The 19,115-nt window shown below is 42.0% G+C and overlaps 1 protein-coding gene across 3 annotated transcripts in view; it reads left to right on the plus strand.

Annotated features, from left to right (window-relative positions):
• Window positions 1–19,115, plus strand: part of LOC306821840 (tetratricopeptide repeat protein 28-like) — a 160,829-nt gene that overhangs the window by 43,603 nt on the left and 98,111 nt on the right. Inside the window, exon 1 of one of the 3 annotated variants that reach the window (XM_079340427.1) lies at window positions 5,118–5,951. The exons of the other annotated variants lie outside the window; for them this stretch is intronic. Coding sequence (XP_079196553.1) covers window positions 5,925–5,951 — 27 coding nt within the window. The 5' untranslated portion in view covers window positions 5,118–5,924. Of the gene's footprint in view, window positions 1–5,117; window positions 5,952–19,115 lie in introns of those variants that run through there. 3 annotated transcript variants of the gene reach the window in all.

Genomic DNA, 19,115 nt, shown 5'->3' on the forward strand with positions numbered 1-19,115 from the left:
ACTACTCCTTGTTGGCAACATTCTCAAGGTTGCACTTATGACATGAATGCGAGTTACGTGAATGGAAGTGAACTGGCCAAATAAGCGATTGACAGCAGTAAAGAGAAGTTTAAGAATGAAGCATGAAAAGAGATGAAACTGAGGACACATTGCAGCAAATTAATATATAATAATCCTGCACTTGACCATTTTATATTATGCAGTTAATCAGTTAATCTCATTGTTATACCATTGTCTTGCAGAATTGCCATATCTTGGTATTATCATTGTCGTGGGTTGCTTGTCATCTTGTCCAATCTTATCTAATTGTATTATATGTGATAGCATGGTATTGCATGTATGTCTTTTATGCTCTTTTGTCATTTCTTCACTTATCTTGTGTTATTTAAGTCCAAATCATCACACCTTCTATTCAACTCAAACTTAAAATGCTGTGTAATAAGTAATAGAGCCTCCAGCTGAACACTGACCTGACTCATTCATCCATTCACTTGCTTTTGAGTCCACTCTCAAAATGATCCATTCTGTTCCCTGTGGACAGGACCCGGCAAACAAATCAGATCAGGGATGGTTTTCAGGGCCCTGACATCAGCTTTTGCTTGGGGCACATTGGGTGGTCAGTGCATGTGACCTTCTCATAGCGGGGCATCCTCACCCCCATCCATCCCTATTAAAGGACACTTATCAGGGACAGCAGCCAGAGTGACACCGTCCCAGCTGGGCTTCCCTGGAGAAAAAGCTGTGCAGTGCGGGGAACGATCCCCATGGTGCACGGAGGGGTGTGCGTGTGTGTTAGTAAGTATGTGTATGTGTGTGTGTGGAGTTGTTCTCTGCAGATAGGACCCTGTGACTCTGAGATATGCACAGGCTCATTAATTACAGGCTCTCATTATCCCCCCTCAGGCTCCAGACACTTAATCAACACCAAGCTCCAAGTAAGACACCCGCATGGATGTACAGACACACACTTGTGCACTCACACAGTTCAGTCCGGGCTAAATTCTGACACAACATCATCCAAGGAAAGAGCACTTTAAAAAAGGTAAATGAATGGATGCTGATGAGGGTTATTTGTTTGCATTGATGTACGGCACAACAGAGGGGGCGGGTGTGATCGCTGTTAAACACTTTTATTATTATGATGTTGTTAAGCAATTCAGAACACATTTATCCTTTTGGCAAGTCTAACTGGGGTAATAATCGGTATAACAGTGGACATTTTATTATTATGCTTATGCAAGAATTATAATAAAGTATTTTTCTGGCCCTTTCCTTTATGAATGTTTTATTTCAGTCACGACTTTTGTAATATCTCTTCTTTACTACTGGATGGGTGCTTGGATATGTGTGTGAATTGTATTGTAACAAAAGCGTACACATCTCTGTGCTCTTGCTGTGGTATTTATTGTCCTGAAATTCCAGCCATGGTAATTAAAAGGCTGCTGTTTGTTTAGACAGGAGACAGATAGCACACAGCGACACTCCACAATCAATTGTACACTCAAGCTTTAGAATTTACCCTCAGACATTCAGGGGAGCTTTTTGGAGTGCTGCTCCTCTTTGGGGCTTTTAAAACATCTCTGTCAGATCTTGTTTTGTTTTTTGTCCAAACACCCTCTCAACCATCATGTGGGTGATGCAGTTTTTACATCATGTAGACTCAGTGAACAGGCAGGCCGACACAAACATGCAGGAAAACATTCACAAAACTATTTCAGCCAACATGAAAAAAACAACATTTAACGCTAATAGCTTTCACTTTCACTTATGAGTTTTTTCACAAAGCTGTCTGATTCTTAAGAAGTGGAACTGATTTCCCATATGAAGGTTACTGAGCAGAAACTTTATGATCCTAACCAGTGTTAATTCCTGCAGAAAATGTGCTCCTCAAAAATCTTACTGCTACAAGACAATTTACAAGAGAGACATTTTGATTCATTTAATCAGAGGTGATAGCAATTTGAATGGTTGCTATTTGTATTCACAATGCTGAGGCCATCCTTTCGTTGGAAAATCTTAAAATAAACCATATTTTCACTTTCTTTGCCAGTTGTTGGGAACAAGCAGCAACACTGACTGTAACATTGAAAACACAGGTTTTGGTTTGAAGACAGCCTGCGGTGTACAACGAAGAACATTCTGCATTTAACATAAGTCAGTTGTTATTTTTGTGCAACATTTATTGAAGAAAAATTCCATACAGTGGTATAAATAACAATCATGAAACCAGCTGCGATCAGAAAAACCAAGCACAGACATTTTTGAGGGCATGATTGGCAAGAACAAGAAAAGGAAGCACAAAGTTTTTTAAACGACTCCAAGTTGTGGAAAAAAAAAAAGCAAGGGGGGGGTTTGTTTCCCTCAGAGGGCTGGAGTCTGATTTCCTGTGCGGCTCTGATTGGGAAACCAGAGGCATGCACGGGGAGCCTGCTTCTGTATGGAGATGCCAGATGACAGGCTTCACTATCAACAGACTGTTGCTGAACAGCTTGCTGAAGTGGCCTCTTATTGATCTTCAAACGTGACTTTTATGAAACAATCTTTTGTGTAAACCTGTTTCAGATGGTGGGACTTCAATGTGTGAGTGTTTGTGGTTTAACAGGAACATACAGTGAAAGCACATAGTATCCTGGTGTGATGTTTCTAACACAAAGCCAGCAGGAGTCAGACACTAGCTGGACAGAAGAAAAGTAAGCACCATCAAATGAATGGAAATGTAAATGATGACACATGAGGTTGCCTCAACCACGACCAGCTCCTGACTTAGTGCTTGACCACACTCTGTCATTATGCTCATGTGTTAGTGTTACAGGCTAATCTCAAAAGGGCGGAGCAAAAAAATCAAATAAACATCTTCTATTAAAACAGTCACCGGTATAAATAAATAACATGATTTGGTCATTAGTCAACTAATTTTAAATAATCACAGACTTTAGCAGAATATTTGGGGGAATTTAGATTTCCTTTTTCGATTTTTGACCTCTATGTGTTTTGTTGAAGTGTAGATACTTAAAAAAATGTTAAGGTACAGTATATTGTTAAAGTCTTTACTTTTTTTGTAAGAACAGTCCAAATGTAGTGACATTATGATATGTTATTCCAGAGATAACTTCTCCCCTTAAGGATTATATAAAAAATGTTCACTCTTTTTGGTTTTAAGAACATAAAGAGCAGCCAAATGTAAAATAAATTGCAGTAAAAAATGTGTCCAAACATCCATTTAATGAACCCTACAGGACATGATTAACTTCAATAAACTTACATTTTTAAAAACATACATTTGCTTTGTTCAGGTAGGGGTATCTCAAAAACTAAAGCCTTCGTGGGTGTTTGTTGCTGTCATGTTGGGTGCCAGCTGCGGCTGTGGAGGAAGAGTCCAGCATTTTGTTCATGTTCATCCATGTGGATTGCTCTGTGTCTCTTGGTGTCTCTGTGCACAGCAGGAGTTTGTCCGTGTGGCCATATGTCACCTTACCCCCCTCCTCCCTCTGATCTTTTGTTATCTGAGTGGCCTTTAGGTGCACCTTGCGCCCCTCTGACCCTGAATAGACACCAGTTTATTGACCAGCGCACAGCTCCATAGAATCCATTACCGAAACGATTTAAATCACAGCCTCATAGTTTAAACTGATTTCCCCTCACTTCAGTATTGACCATCATTTTAATTTGCCTTGCTTTAACTTTCAGATGACTCAATAAACAGTAATGTAGTTACTGTAATAAGGCTGTCACATATCTCAATGATAAATGTGCTGGTTTTATGTTGCTTTAAAACTGTTTTCATTCTGCGTCTGGGGCTCTGATTGTGGTCAGAGGTTTCTTGCCAGAATAACCATGTCCTCTGTTTTTAGTTTTATTCAGCCAAGTTCGAAAATGAACGATAAAAAGAACACTTTTCAATCCGCAGATATTTTCTCGTTGGCCAAATCATGCCACACAAATATTTCTGGCGGCGTTCTGCATCTGATGGCTGTGTGCAGTTAAATATTACACGCCACACTCTATGTGACAGCTGCTCTCAGAGGAAGGAAGCAGGGAAAGTGTGCATAAACAGGGTTTAAGTTGTCTCCATCCAAGGCTCTCCGTCTTTTGTGAATCATCTCTTTTATGCAAGTTCACAAAAAAAAACAAGGATAGTAACGTTTTTTTCACCAGTGCTGCATATGTCAGCAGTAGAACATGAATATATTTTGATCTTTTTAGGTCATTATTATTTCAGTTTAAATAAAGTGAGCTTGTGTAGTATTGTCAGGTTTTCACTGGCCAGATGAGCTGATAGATATATCTTTAGTGAACTAATAGAAATATAGTCATTTTAATTGTTAAAATGCAACAGCCATGGTTGACAGTACATATATTCAAAATATGGTAAGATTAGATAGAACTGTAGAACTGAATCCTGAAGTAAAATTCTAGTGCCAGGTTGCCTCCAACATTATGATTAATAGACTTCAACTCTATTGTCCCCAAGGGATGTATGGTGCTCTTCAGAGCACCATACAGTTTAGACAATCAACACACAGCAACAACACCGAGGAAAAAGAAAAAAAACAACAGTTTGTATTATGCAGCACACAAAAACACAAAACCAATTTGAACCAGGCCTGCTGTTAGGGGAAGTTATGGCTGCAGGAATCAGAAGTGTGTCTAAAAGTAGATGGGGACAAATTAAAACAGAACAAAAAAACTTTGCATAGAAACGGATGAATAGATATACAATGAGTAAATAACTGACAATATTGGCAGTGATTTTTTGCACATTTTAGGCCTTGCTTTTTGTTTGGTTATCTACAATTAAAATATAATAGGGGAAACAGTCATTTATCAACAATACTTTTCGTGTCATAGTTAGCTTTTATAACCATACGAGGGGTGGTTATTTCACCCATTGCTTCACAAAGTGTGGGTATTTAATAATGGATAGACCCCTGCATGTTGGACTGACAGACAAACGTTGTTGTTGAACGGGGGTAGACAGAGTGTGTTTAGAGGTTTGGTCCCTAGAAAAAGTGTCCTTGAGCACCTCACCATAACGCCGCCTGCTTCCTGTCTGGACAGCAGCGTCGCTTTGGTGCGTACATGTAAAGCGCACTTTTTCAGTCCGGCGGCGCTATGACCCTGCAGCCTTCTCCTGCTCAGCTCCAAGTCAGCTAACTGCAAAGCTGGAGGAGCGCAGGGAGGGAAGTCATCTGAAAGCTAGAGTCCAGTTTGTTGCTGTTGTAGGAATAAGAATTTCCTTCCAGCTCCTCACAGAAATTCCAGGAATTTTTTTTTCGCGGAGGTTGTATCCCCTCCTCCTCCTGAAAGTAATCCCTCTTCTTGTCGCGCTGTCTCCGCCGGGCTCTGTTTGACTCTTTCTCCAAGAAAACTAAAAGTGTGTTCCTGTCGAAGGAAAACGGGATTTGACCACTGTGATGATCAGGACGGCATTTTGGCACACACCTAGCCCTCCTGTCCTCCCCCCGGCTTCGAAGAGCACTGGACATACGTTGTAGACTTTTTACTTCGTTTGAAAAAGTTTAAGAATTAATTTTCCTTCATACACAGCCCCGGATTGGTCCTGGAGGCGCCGACCGTGCGTGCCGAGCGAGGAGGGAGTGGGTTCATAACGGGACTCGTTCTTTGGATTTACGCACTGGAACCTTTACTCCAAACAATGTCAGTCGACACCATGTGTTTCTGATTTATTCTCCGACCTCATCTGTGGATCTAACCGCTGTATGATTTGTGTGGACTGCGCTGTCTCTTCCCCAAAATTACCGCAAAGCTGAGACTTGCACATCACCATGCATCGCTTCTTGGAGAAAATCTGCTGCAAAATTGTGGGAAGCCGCGAGGCAGCATGACTTGCGTCCTGGATTTCTTTGACTCTACATTCCTATCTCATATAATATCTTAATGCTGTTCAATTTAGGTTTACAAATATGATGAAATGGCAGCCCCGGAAGAAGGTGAGTCTGATTGTTATTTTTGTTTCTAGTATGGCTATAAATAACGTTTGTGTGGCTATTACAACTTGGAGAAAGGTGCTCGCTCACAGACTGATGCTCTCTTGGCGTTGAAGCTACTAATGGTAGATCTTTCAGATAGTAGTAAGGAGAACGATTGTGCACCGTAGCCAGAAAAAACGGTATATTAATAAAGTAGTTTGTGTTCCCTTTGAACTGTATTTATAGCCTTTCTCCTCCAGTCTGTTTGACTCTGAGAAGCACAGCAATCAGCTGTTGTGCTGCACTGTGTAAGATCTGTAATCTGTACTTCTTAATAGAGCTTACATATGACTAAACAATGTGTTCCGATTTTTTAAATCTTTTATACTCAAACCGCTATCAGTCTGATCTTCATCTACTAACCTACTAACAACCTTAGGCAAACAGACATTTGTTATCTGGACTGATCAAGACATGATTCACCCTTTGCACTATCCGGAGTTGTGAACAGAAACTGTTGAATACTGAGTCCATATCTGAATAGAATATAACTTTTTGAGATCGATAGCTGTAAACTAAAACATTGCCCCCCCAGTAAGATAGTCCACTTAAAAGTTTAGAATGAACTGGCACCCCTCCTTTAAAACATCCCTCGTGATTCTTGAAAAGGTCTAAAATGTGTCGTGTTGTCTTTCTGGATTACACACTCCTTGCTTGAGCTGATTTGCATTCCTCATGCTTTCTCTCAATGTTCCATTTTTGTAGCCTTGGAATATTACAACATGGAAAATGTCTGAAAATCATCAGGGGTTTATAAAAAAAAGGTAGCATTGACATGCCTATGGTTAGGAATTGTACCAGCAGGGGGCGCTTGTCTGATGAGAAGCAGCCTTCCTTTGCAGGAGTGGACTCTGAAGTGGTCTAGAATCCAAGAAAAAAAAGAAAAAAGAAAAGAAAGGGATGTGCAACGTCTCTTCAGCTGGGCTGTTTCTCATCATTCTGAACTTTATTTCACCCATAACACTTGTTTCAAGACTTTTTTGACCAAATATTTCTGCCTTCTCAGCTGAGAAATGGCAAGTATATATATATTTTTTTTTACAACCACCCATGTTTGGAGTTGAGTTACAGGAGGTTTAACCCCTGCTGCTGGTCATCATAAAAACACACTTAAATAATAATCATAGAGACATGGCTACTCTTTTTCTAAATTACTGTATGTATTTTTTCTCATAACGTGTAATTTCTGAAGTGACGTGCATGTAGCTCATCCTGTAAAATTAAACAAAAGGAAATTATTATTACCAAGATCTTTAATGTCAAATTAACACACAATATAAAAGCTGTGAGAATGCGTTGATGGTTTCTACAGCTGTGCAGTGTATCTGCCAAAAACCATCCACGAGACCCCTCTTTGAGGATTAAAAGCCTTTCCCCACTGCAGGAATCAATTCAAAGCCACACTGAAGTCATATGTGCTCAACTTGAACAAATCATGAAAGTAATTCTCATTCAGATGTAGATAATTTTTTCACCGCAGATTTTACAGACGTGAGCAGGTCAGAGATGTCTTTTTGGTGGCTTACATCAAGGAGGAAAATAGTTTTTCTGTTTCTGTATTGTTTGATGTTGATTAATTAACCTTCATGTGATGTTGAATTCTGGATTTGTCATTATAAACAAACACTGAGAGCAGAAATCGTTGTTCCTTCACCCTGAATTCTGCTTCACTCTGCTGTGTTTAGGTATTGAACATAGTGGTTAAAATAGAAACAATTATGCTTCACATTGTAAGAAGGGAAAATGATTTCTTCACAGTGCAAACCACTCTTTAGAAAGTCCACACACAATAATGTCACAAAGGATTCCTTGAATGTTCCTATTCGAGCTTCTTGTTTGTCCGCTTTTCAGTCTTTCTCTCTGCTCCACTTGTAGTGACGATAGGATCGATAGAAAGTGTAGGAGAATCAAATTGATTTGAGCCGAGTATCCTGTCCACCTCTTCATAATAGATTACACTAATGACGCAAAACTCCACATCTGTGATGTTGCAGTGAACAGAAAGTACTTCCCTGAATGTTGCAGGCACAAAGCTGATCGAAACTAAAAGAAGAAAGAGAGTAAAACATTTGTAAAGGATTTGTGTGATTTAACCATCTCTTCCTGCTCTTTGGTGCAGTCGCTCTGAGTGTATGTTACACAGTGTTAAATGACTAAAAGCTGCCACAGACTTGAGTTTCCGATAAAGGTTTCATTAGGTTGGCCCATTGATTGCCACGTTTTCCTCAAGAGATTTTTATTTTTAATTGAGCTTCAGAGCTACAAGTGTAACAATGTACTTGTAGCTGTTTCCTTTCAAAGACTATTATGAATGCGTACATCTTTCTTGCTGTTCTTGATACTAAACATGAGGTAAGACTGGGTGCAGCAGTGGCTAAGGCAGTCCACTGTGGTCATACTGTATTTGAAGAAAGATGGAAAGCCTTTATGTTGTATTAAACGTGGGATTGTTGGTTTTGAAGACCCAAGGTACCAGAAATCCCTCTTTTTTTTTTTTTTCTTTCTTTCTTTGTTGTGAATGAGTGCGCAGAAGTCCATAGTGATTTGGATATGAATCATGGATGCTACTGGGGATTTGGCAATGTTATTTAAACAAGTCTCTGTCAGACGTTAGGTTTAACTCTGGTTTTTACTTTTCCATAAAATTCTGTTGAAAAACGTATTCAATGCTTCTTTTCTGCCAGATGTGTTTTTATGTCATAACCACCTTATGCAGTCTCGAACAGAATTTCTCAAAACCTGTTAACGTATTGGATAGGTCCATGTTACAAAGCCAGGCTCTGAATATAAAGTTCACATTATGCCTTGTGGCAGTGTGACCAAGTCAGGAGGAAGTGATCGTTTGTTTTTGTGGTTTTGCCAGATGTTTCTGTGGGTTGACATGAGGCCTTCTCACCTGAGAGCGATAGGATGGCCTGCTCAGTTTTCAGTGACCTGGCTCATTGGAGACCGGACCTTCACCAAGAGCAAGCACACTCTTACAACTTTAACCAGTTTTAGTGGCTTTTCACCTTGGGGAGTTACTCGTGAGGCTTCTCCTCTTTGATTCAGTATTATTTATGAGCTCTCCTATGGTAACAAAGGGAGCTAGCTCTCCCCCAGAGCTCCCACATTCCATGTGGCGTCTTCTGGCTGGTGGTGGCATAACAGTTTTGGATTACATATACAGCAAGACAAAATCTGTCAAAAAGTGAGAAGTGCTGGAAAAACACATCTGAAGAGAGAAGGTTACCAGCATGGCTGTCAGTGGGGGAGAACCACTAGGAAGAAGCTGAGAGTGCTGGACAAAGATTGAGCTACATCAGCCATAAAAGGAATCGAGGGTAGATTGGAGGATTGTTGGGAATAAGGATGGGTGGACATTGAGTAGATGAAAAGGAATTGCTGTTGACATGGTTGGAATTTGAGGAGGCGAGAGAGAATGGGAACGTGTCGGAGAATAAGAATGGTGCACTAGATAGAGATTTGGAGTTTCGGAGTGAGAGGCCCTAGAGTGATGCAGCAGGGATAATTAATGATCGGGAGTGATAGCACCTGCTGTTCCTGATGCTGCGTAGTATTTATGGCCCAGCATGCCGAGTGAAACGGGATGTGGTTGCATGGCCAGCCCCCTGGTCCATCCTCCTGGGATGGGAAAAGATAGTAGATGGGGGCGGGGGGGATTGAGTCAGGTAAGGGGCGGGTGTTGCATGAGGGAACAGCGACTCAGCAATACAGCTGAAATTTATGTCCTGCACTCGCTGTTAATCCCTGTCCACTGCCTCCCATTGGGAGAGCTGGACAGAGATGGAGGATGGATAGAAGAGCCTCCTGGAACGCAAGGCCGTCCCTTGCTTTTGTTTGTGACGCAGTGGTCTGCAGTATGCACAAGCTGCAGGCATATGGCCCAGTAAAGCACTCTTGGGAATCCACTGTCAAAATACAACAGGAGAGACAATAGAGACAAAAGTGACTGGGCCAACCTGCTCTCATTAATCCTCATTCCTGGGACCTGTGCATGCTACTGTGTGTGAGGAGATGGGTTTTTGGATAGCAAATGGTAAATGCAAAGATTGATTTATGTGTGCAACAGTCCATTTGTAATGTTTTCCTCAAAGCCTCAGGGCACTCATTTCAGATTTGCCACAGCTTTCCTTTACCCCCCAGTGCTTCTGTTTGAGCAAATGGAGCTCTGTTTGAGTTTATTGAGGTCATTGTTCCAGGGATGTGGTCAGCAGGGCTCAGTAGGTGCCTGCCTCTGGGTGCCCCCAATGGGAATAAAAGTGGACCTGACTTGATGGACCACATCAATAGAAACACATTTCCTTGTTCTATGAGGTGGAACAGTCCTCTGAAACTTAAGCTCTATTCTTTTCTTTCTTTTCATCGCTTAAGCTTCTGAATTGTGTACTAAGTCGCTCGTGTACTGAAGGGGGCCAGTGTTTCAGACTTAAGCTGGCAAAAATATGTTTTGAATGAGGGCTGTCAAAGGCACCAGCGACGTATCCCTTCAGCATATGGCCTGAAAAACATGCATAGTTGTCTCTGTTTCACAACATTTTTATCAGAGCACAGCTGCCAAAACCGCAGTCCCAGCATTCCTTTATAACTCCATACTGGACCACTTCCAGTGGGTTGAGTATAGTATCAGTCTTCAGACCCTGCAGCTGTCTCCATCCATGCAGTGCTGTTTGTTGTGACAGACATTGGCTGCAAGTGTGTTTTAAAAACGGCCTGCTATCCAGTCTGGATGGAGACGTGTAAAGAGCAACACTAATACCCCCTGCCTCTTGCTGACGCCCCTAAATCCTACTAATTCCATCTCTTCTTTTGTCAGAGATGGGATTCATAAGCCGGTCTTTGAAGGCTCAATTTTCCAGGAGTGTGTCCATGGCTTAGCTGTAGCCTACATTTAGCCTGGACCAGACATCCCATTCCTCGGATTGACGCCCTGGTCTGGCAGCCGAGTGGTCAGTGTCTAGTCCTTGAGTGGATTATTGATGATTATTGACCATGAAAAAACAGAGTCAATTAACCCCTGCATCTTCATGACTACTGCCCACTTGGATAAATGGTACAAAGTCAAAGAGAGAGGCAAACAGGATTAGTCTGAGCCCTTCTCTCCCTTTCGGTCTTAAGGGGAAGGTACTGTGTGTGTTTTTGCAGTCAAACAGTGTAACAGACACACACAAACAGCTTCAACAGAGTGCTTCTTTCAGGGTCACAGGCACAACCAAGCCCAAATCAGATTGTTTCAGTTCCCCTCGCCGTCACTGTGGATTGTCCGGCCCTCCCCCCTTTTACTTTTCTTGCCATGCTGAAAGGGGCATGGGTAACTAAGAAAGGTTTTTACTGCCAGCTGTAAAATCTTGCAGGAAGGAAAGAGGACTGGAGCCGAGCACACTGAGCGCTTTCCATTTCTGTCTCTCAGGGCTCGGTTTAGCTGATCTTTCTTGTGAGTTTGGGTTTGGTCTTTTGAGTTATTTTTTGAGGCGCATAGTGGGATCCTTATATCAGTCATATCTTTATACAGTAGTTGCTGAGATATGTGGCTCGATGCTCTTCCATGCACGCTGTAAGCTTGTCTCCTAAGGGAGATTTATGATTCCAGCATCCTTAACAAGCCAGACAGACAGGTGGTGACTGACAGGCTGAGGTAGATTCAGTAATGAGCACTACAGAACAATCCTTGGCGGTACACCCTATCCTCCCATCACTATCTTAAATGACCCCATGCCTCATAGATTTTATATGTTTTTAGTATGGGTGCTGTTGCAGCCTAATTGAGCCATGTCTATGTACAATATACTGCTGTCTTTTGTACCCTCCCCCCTCACTGTTGCTCCTCTCTTATTCCTCTGTGTCCAATCTTTGATTTCCATCTACCTTCATAGGAGCTGTGTAAAAAGATGTGAAAAATCCTTTTGTATGACGAGGTTGAGGTTGTTTTTTTTGGAAATGCTCAATTATCCATTGAAATGCTCTGTTTTGCATTTTTCTTGAAGTCTCTTGGAAAATTGTTGTCTTGACAGGTGAGCGATATCCTCATGTCAGATAGGACATGATTTATGGAACCTCTGCAATATCATCATCCATCAGAGATCCTTAAATGCTGTAACTTCACTCTGGTATCCATTCCTCTCTCTTGATCTATTTTCCTGCGACTGGGGTCAGAGGCCACATTAGAGCACAGATTGTTCAGCAGTCTGTCGAGTGCTCCAGTTACCACTGTGAAATTTTAAGCATCAGCGCCTTCTTAACTGTTTAAATATACCACACTAGGCTGAACACTGCTTCAGGGGCCCACCAGACACCACACAATGTCTACGATGTGACGTTACATTATTTTAAGTAATGGCTGCCTTTATAGCCATGTAAAATGTGTTTGCCTCCTTGGCCACCTGTCTGGGTGTTCTGCAGGATGAAATCATGCTGAACTGAACATGTTAAATGAAATGAATGCTACTCTGTCTTCTGCAATAAAAAACTGGTAAATGCACTCGTTCCAGCTGCTTCAATGAGGACTGGAAAAAAGAAACATAATCACTCATTGGAACAAAACATCATAACTTGGCACACAACAGTTGGTGTAACGCTTCAGGTGTGAAATTACCCTCCCAATTTACATTTGGGATTATGTGTGAGCCCCTTCCTCTTTCTCTGCAAATGAATAATGTGTTTTTAGTTGTGAAGGCTGCAGTTGCTGTTATTGTATTTGCCAGGCAAAATGCTGCAATAGCAGGCTATCTTTTACACAATAGTACAGTGCAGCTGCCCTATTAGGGGCAGATGAAGCTCAGGTGGAGTTCAGGTGCTGTGGTGCTGACTCAAACTGCTGAGCCTTGTGTTATAATGAACGGATGTGTTGTACTTTACAGACACTGAATGCTTCTCGTTTGTTGCTGCAGGGCATTTCACAGTTTTACAACTGTGCCCAGGGGACATTATAACACGAAGATGCTGGCTGGCATTTGGACATGTGAAACTATCCGTGCCTGAGTCTTGTCAGTGAACACGCCTGCATGTGTCCATCAGGGTCCGACCGGCAGCAGAAACAGGCTAAGCTGTCCTTCTTCAGCCGGCCTCTGAAAGGCTGCACATGAGCTTGTTACCTGGGATCATTAGGTTTTATTTTCCTCGAGACAAATAAGATGTTGTATTATTAATATTGTTGCGGTGCACACAAGCTAAACTGCTATCCTGGAGACTAATATGATTTTATATTCGGTCCTTAAATGCATTTGAGTTGTTTTGAGCCAAACTGTTGACATTTACCAACAAATCTTTTGCCCTCAGCTTTCTTTCACTCCATCCCCTCACTCCTCCATCTCTGCATCGAGCCGCTGTTCACAGCGAGCAGCGCGGGGCCTCAGGCAGAGCAGGTGCAGGCTGCTGTGATGGTGGCTCTTCTGACGCACACACACACACACACACACACACACACACGCATGGGGACACTCGAGGGAGACGGATTGGCTGCGGTTGTTTGCTGGAGAGGAAGAATAGCTTTATGCTGCTTGTATTTTGCCGTTTAAGTAGAGAGAGAGCAGGTGTTTGGAAATTAAAGCAGTCCTGCGTGTGCCAGTGTGGCTGGATCCCAAAGGACCCACTTTGATTTGGTGAAATGCTGTTTGCTGCAAATGTGTTGACAATGCCTGCTCTTTTTCTGCCAGTTGGTGTTTTCAAGTGTCTTTTTGGCTTTGTCTTAAGAATCTAATTAATAAGCCGGTTTGTCGATGTTGCTGTGATTCAACATTTTTTAAAAGTGGACGGTATGGCAAGGATATTAAAAAAAGTATTTTATTTAAGACTTGGTCGATATATACGGACTGATAGTTACTTTCTGAGGAGTAGAATTTTGGTTGTCTTGATGTTGAAGTAAAAGCAAGGAGAAACAGTTTGACATGTAATCTCTTGCTTTTCATGTTTCAGAAACGTCTGCCCTTTTTTTTCTGTGCTTTCGTCTGGAAAATACAAAACCTGACTTGACATTTGAAACGGATTTCTAATCAAAGTGAGAGACAAATATAATGGCTGCGTGATTGAGCTGTCAGTCTGATGACTGTTGACGAGACAGTTTTGATAAAATACTTTGAAAATCTTTATTCCTTTTGCGCGAGAAATAATTAGGAACTGATGAGAATGTTGAACAAAAGCAAATTGCAGATCAATGTGCCACATTAAGGGTGCAGCTTTTCCTCATCCCACAGTAAATGTGACACGTGCTTTTTTTATTTTGTGAACGCAGATTGTCAGTCTTTAGAGCACCATGTTGCAAACAAACAGATGGAGTGGCAGGTTGACAGATAATGGAGATGCGAATGTGGCTCGCGACACTCCTTCTGAGACACCTCTTTGACTGTTATCACAGCCACTTGTCCTCAATCCCATAAAGAGACCCTCATTTAATTCCCCGTCACTCTTTCCGCCATGACGGAAACTCGGAAACTGTCGCCCGGGCACAGGAAACTGCTTATCTCAGGAAATGTAGATGAAACAACACGAGACACAAAGATGTTTTTCATCCTCCATCCACCGCTCATGCTTTCTTTCTCTCATCATCTATTGATGCAGGGGGCTTAGTTGTCTTAATCAGAGTGCATCTTTAAGTGCTTTCCTGTTTGGGAAATTAGCGCCAAATTATCTTGTTTCAGTGCCCGTCTCTTCTTGGCTGGTATGATGGTGAGTCCCAGGTGGTTTGTGAGAGGATTCAGATCGGGCGTTGTTGAAAGAAGGGGGACTTATGAAACCTGATTAGAATTTGGTTTGAATTAATTAAGATTTTATTTTTCTCATTCTGTCTATCTTTTTGTAATCTAATTACAGATGCTGGTTTCCAGTTCCGATCAAATGAAAATGTAACTTGTCCCTGGAGGAAGCGAGTGTGTAATGTGGGAGGGGGAGGGAGGGTATGACATGAAACCTGTCCCAGCAGCTCACCCATCTCTTCAACCTTCTGGTCTCATCCTCTCAAAGCTGTTTTGAGGAGGTAACCGTTTTGGTGTCGGAGCAATCAGAAAGACTTGTCTCGGGCCATTCTTTAGCACTTCCCTGAAACTGCCATCAAGTCAGTCAGAGGCGCTGAAGGTGTCTCTACTTGTAATGAATTTAGACAAAAAAATTCAGTTACGTGATGCAGACCCCTCACACCCCCTCCATGTGTTAGACTGCAGTCTGTAGGGAACATACAGGTCCACTTTAACGAAAACTGCATCATTTTTTGTATGGAACATTGTAAGCAAGCTACCCTCAAAAATGGTGGGCTATATGATGTCTCAGCTGCAGTATGGACCCCGGTCATAATTATAAACAGATGGCTGAGGACCTCTCATGTTCACTTTTGTGTCGCTCTTTCCAGCGCCTTTGTTCCGCTTACTTCTTCCAACTTCTTTCTATCGCTCAAACTTCTTCTTCATGCTGACATCCTCTTTTGTTTCTGCTTGTTGAATATCTGAGCAGCTCTTGTCATGCGAGCTGATTGCGAAGATCAAGAGACGCTCCTCAGCAGCAGTCTCTTTGTATAAGACGAGTTAAAGGCCAAAAAATGCAATTCAAGCACTTCTGTCTTTCCTCAGAGATGACACTCATATTAGTGCATACGTCTTGCTTTCCTCTCTCACGTCTTTTCCTCCCTTTTTTCCCCTCTCTGTCTAAATTCAAACTGCCTCATCTCTCCCCATCTTCCTCTGCATATCATACATACTCCATCTTTATGTCGGTCTCTCTGAGGAAGAAACAGCCTTTAGCTGTAAATTGGCCCATTTCTCACATTTCATTTTCGAAAGTTGAGGCAGGTAGAGATAAGTGAGGGGGGGAGAGAACCTGCAAGCCCAGCACATTGAAAGCCGTGTGAATTCATTAGCGTCCCTGGATCTTTGAAACAAGAGAACAACAGCCAGAAATTGAGACGTTTCGTATTGTATTTCACCGTAAGTCTTATTCAGCGTATGTTTACAAGAATCTGGTCATGAAAAGAAAAAGAAGCAGGCAGTCAACACTGAGCATTTGTGCTGAACACCAGGCACACCGAGCTTGTAAGTGAAGAAAAAAAATATCAAGACATTTCCATTATTCTGTGGATGTGTAAGTCCATAAAAGCATAAAATTAGATATCTGTGGAGCATAAAATTAATTCCGAGACCTCCACAAAAGGTCAAAGGACATTCTCAAACTAAACCCACGATTAGCTTCTTGTATGACATACAATGTTAATGCTCAGTAAGAAGTTAGCCAGTGTGGAATTGGTATGTCCAGCCACAATTTAATCCAGCTTTGAAGTCTTTAAAGTCTTTTGTGACCCACTAAGGATTATAGATGAATTTCACATATTGTTCTGAGGCATATACATAACATTTCAGACGTTATTCAAATTCTTGGTTGGAGACATTTTCCTGTGTGGGAGTCTGTTCATGCTTGCTGCCCCATTTTCTCCAACCACCTCCTTCTGTGGTCAGAGATTAGGGGAAGGGGAGTGAAGCAACCAATTAAAGTTATATCTTTGTCCTGCCGTAGACCCCCCCCCCCCCCCCCCCCCAATGTCTGCAGCCCTCTTCTCAGTCTAAAAGAGCATCCTCTTCTCTCCACCAGCCCAATTTGTCAAGATCACTCCTTCAGATTGGTGTCATTTTGAGTGGGGCCGGTGTCTGCCTTAGGAGGGGAATGACTACCGCAAAGAAGACAGATGAAAAGGAAAAATGCAGATGATCCCTAATCTCTTTTGAGTCGCTGCACCTCCTCTTGCTTTTCGTCACCTCTTTATCTCATGATCCCATTTCCTTTTCGTTCAAGGTCTTCCCGCTGTCCCGTTGACCTCCCATTTTTTCTCCTTGATTTCTCCCTCCCTCTTTATCTTTTTTTCGACTCATTATCTCTTCTCTGTCGGATTTGGCTTTCCCAATATATCATACTCCAGTTTATCGCCCATTTCTCTCAGCCCTCTCCACAACAGACTTCTTCTTTATATGTGGATGACACAGCAAAGACCCCATGTAAATATGTAGGCTAATCTTTACTTTCATTAGTTTGTGTACATGAATATTGCATGACTGGTTCTCCTGTGCTGGCTCAGATTAGCTCTCTGTCGTTTCCCTTGGCTAATTGAAAACCATTATAAGTGACTGCAGTCAAGAATCGTGCTCCAAATATTTCCTTTTTTTTTCTTCTCAGGCTGCTCTGATCTCCCCCCTTCCCCTCGTACCCTTCAGTCAAACCCAAAGCCCCCTTTTCAAATGGACACCAATCAAAGGGCTCTTCTGGGAGAGGCAGAGCAGAGTGTTGGGAAATGAGGTTAAGTGTGCAGACTGACCGACCTTCAATATTGCAACGCCTTCCATATCAGAACCTGACAGCCCGTGAGAGTGTGGAAAGAGAGGGATTGGTGGAACGAGTTGTAATTGGACGTGGATACCAGAGAGTAGATGAAGCATTTAAAGCTCGGACCTGTCCATTTCCACTTCATAAAGATTTTGAAATCCACGGATTCACCTTTTGACTGCAACCAAACAACCAAACAACATACATTGACAATGCATCTTCTTTATCCGTAATTCATTTTAGGTGCTAGAAACCTACAAGACAGATGGAGCATGTTAAAAAAATTGCCAGCGCGGAGCTAATCAATTTCTGCCCTTTTTCCCCTGCTTGTTGAATTCTTCAGAAGAGTGTCTGTGGGGTGCTATTTTAAACAGGCCTCTCCCCGCTCTCTATCTGATCTTGTGTTGTAACTTGGGGATATGGGGGGGTTGAGCAGAGTGTGTCAAGACTCTTTGGAAATAAGGTCCTCCACATTGCCCCTAGACATGTTCTTCTTGTCAAGCATCTAATTTCATGCAACCCTCATCATGCCTTTGGAAGGAAAAAGAGACGGAGAGATACTATCTTGAGGACTGTGCTGAAATAAGAGAGGAAATTGAGTGGAAACTCTCGCTATGAATAAAAGCAAGGGTATATCACCATGGGAGCATGTTTTTCCTGCCTCCTTCCTCACCCCATTTACTACTTTTTCTAAAAGAGACCGTCCTACTGTTGTCTGTTTGCCTGTTTTAATTTTTATGTGCTGGGAGGTTGTGAAATGGGAGCCTGTGTATGTAAGAGGTTTACACATTAGCTGAGACGAATCCATATATAAAAAAAAATATCTGTGTGCATTTCTTCTGAAGCATGTTTGGAAAGTCAATACCCATGGTGAGTGTTTACCCGAAACGCAAGACTACAATTTTGAGAATTTCCACACCATCATTTCTCAGTGTGATATTTGTGCTTCTTTGCACTTTCTTGCACCTGTGCAGGTTTGTTTAAAGAAAAACACTATTCTATTTTTTGCCTTGACCTTGACAATGTTCTGCTGTCACTTTTGCATGTACAAGCCACAGTATTTTCAAGCTGAATACTCAAGCATTTTTCTTCCTCCTCTCCGCCCAATTTCACTCTTTATTTCTCTCCATTCCCACCACATGACTGCAATGCTGCCTTCAGGAATGGAAATGAGATGCTTGGTGGCACTGTGTCAAAGAGCAGCAGCTTGAACATTAGCCCAAATGGTCCAGCAAATGTTTGCAGATTTTTTTTTATTCAAATTAGCAGAGAATATTGGCTTGGGTGCCAAGGGTGCGGGGAGAACTCTGCAGTGGACACCTGCTCTATTAACCTCACATGATGTGCTCATGTTTGGGTGTGATTGCATGAATTATCTCAAGTACAAGACAGAATTCGGTGTGGGTGCTTTTTGTGTCTGCCTCAGTATCTGTGCGTGTGGCCCAGGAGAGCTTGAATATAGAGAACACAAAGTTAGATTTAGTTGCCTTTAGCAGCCTATTAGTTTTTTTGTGGGCTATGTCTGCTTTTTGTTTGTTTTCCCCAAAGTGAAGTTTCCACATTTGGTCTTACATTTATTCTAACAATGAAAGTAAACCTGAGCAGAGGGAGATCCTGCTGAGCATCAGATGGCATTATTTAATGTGTCCGTGGCTGTCAATGGTGTTTGACTCATTGCAGGGTCAAAGGATGTGGGTGGATTTAGATGCTACTTTATCACTCTTACCTCGCCATTCTTAATCAAGTCACGTCCCAGCCTGTCACTGTGCTGGGTCACCTCCAGTATCTGGATCTGTATCTCTGTGTGTTTCTTTGTGTATAATATACTGTATA

The sequence above is a fragment of the Symphodus melops genome (assembly GCF_947650265.1).
Source record: "Symphodus melops genome assembly, chromosome: 1".
NCBI classification, from domain to species: Eukaryota; Metazoa; Chordata; class Actinopteri; order Labriformes; family Labridae; genus Symphodus; species Symphodus melops.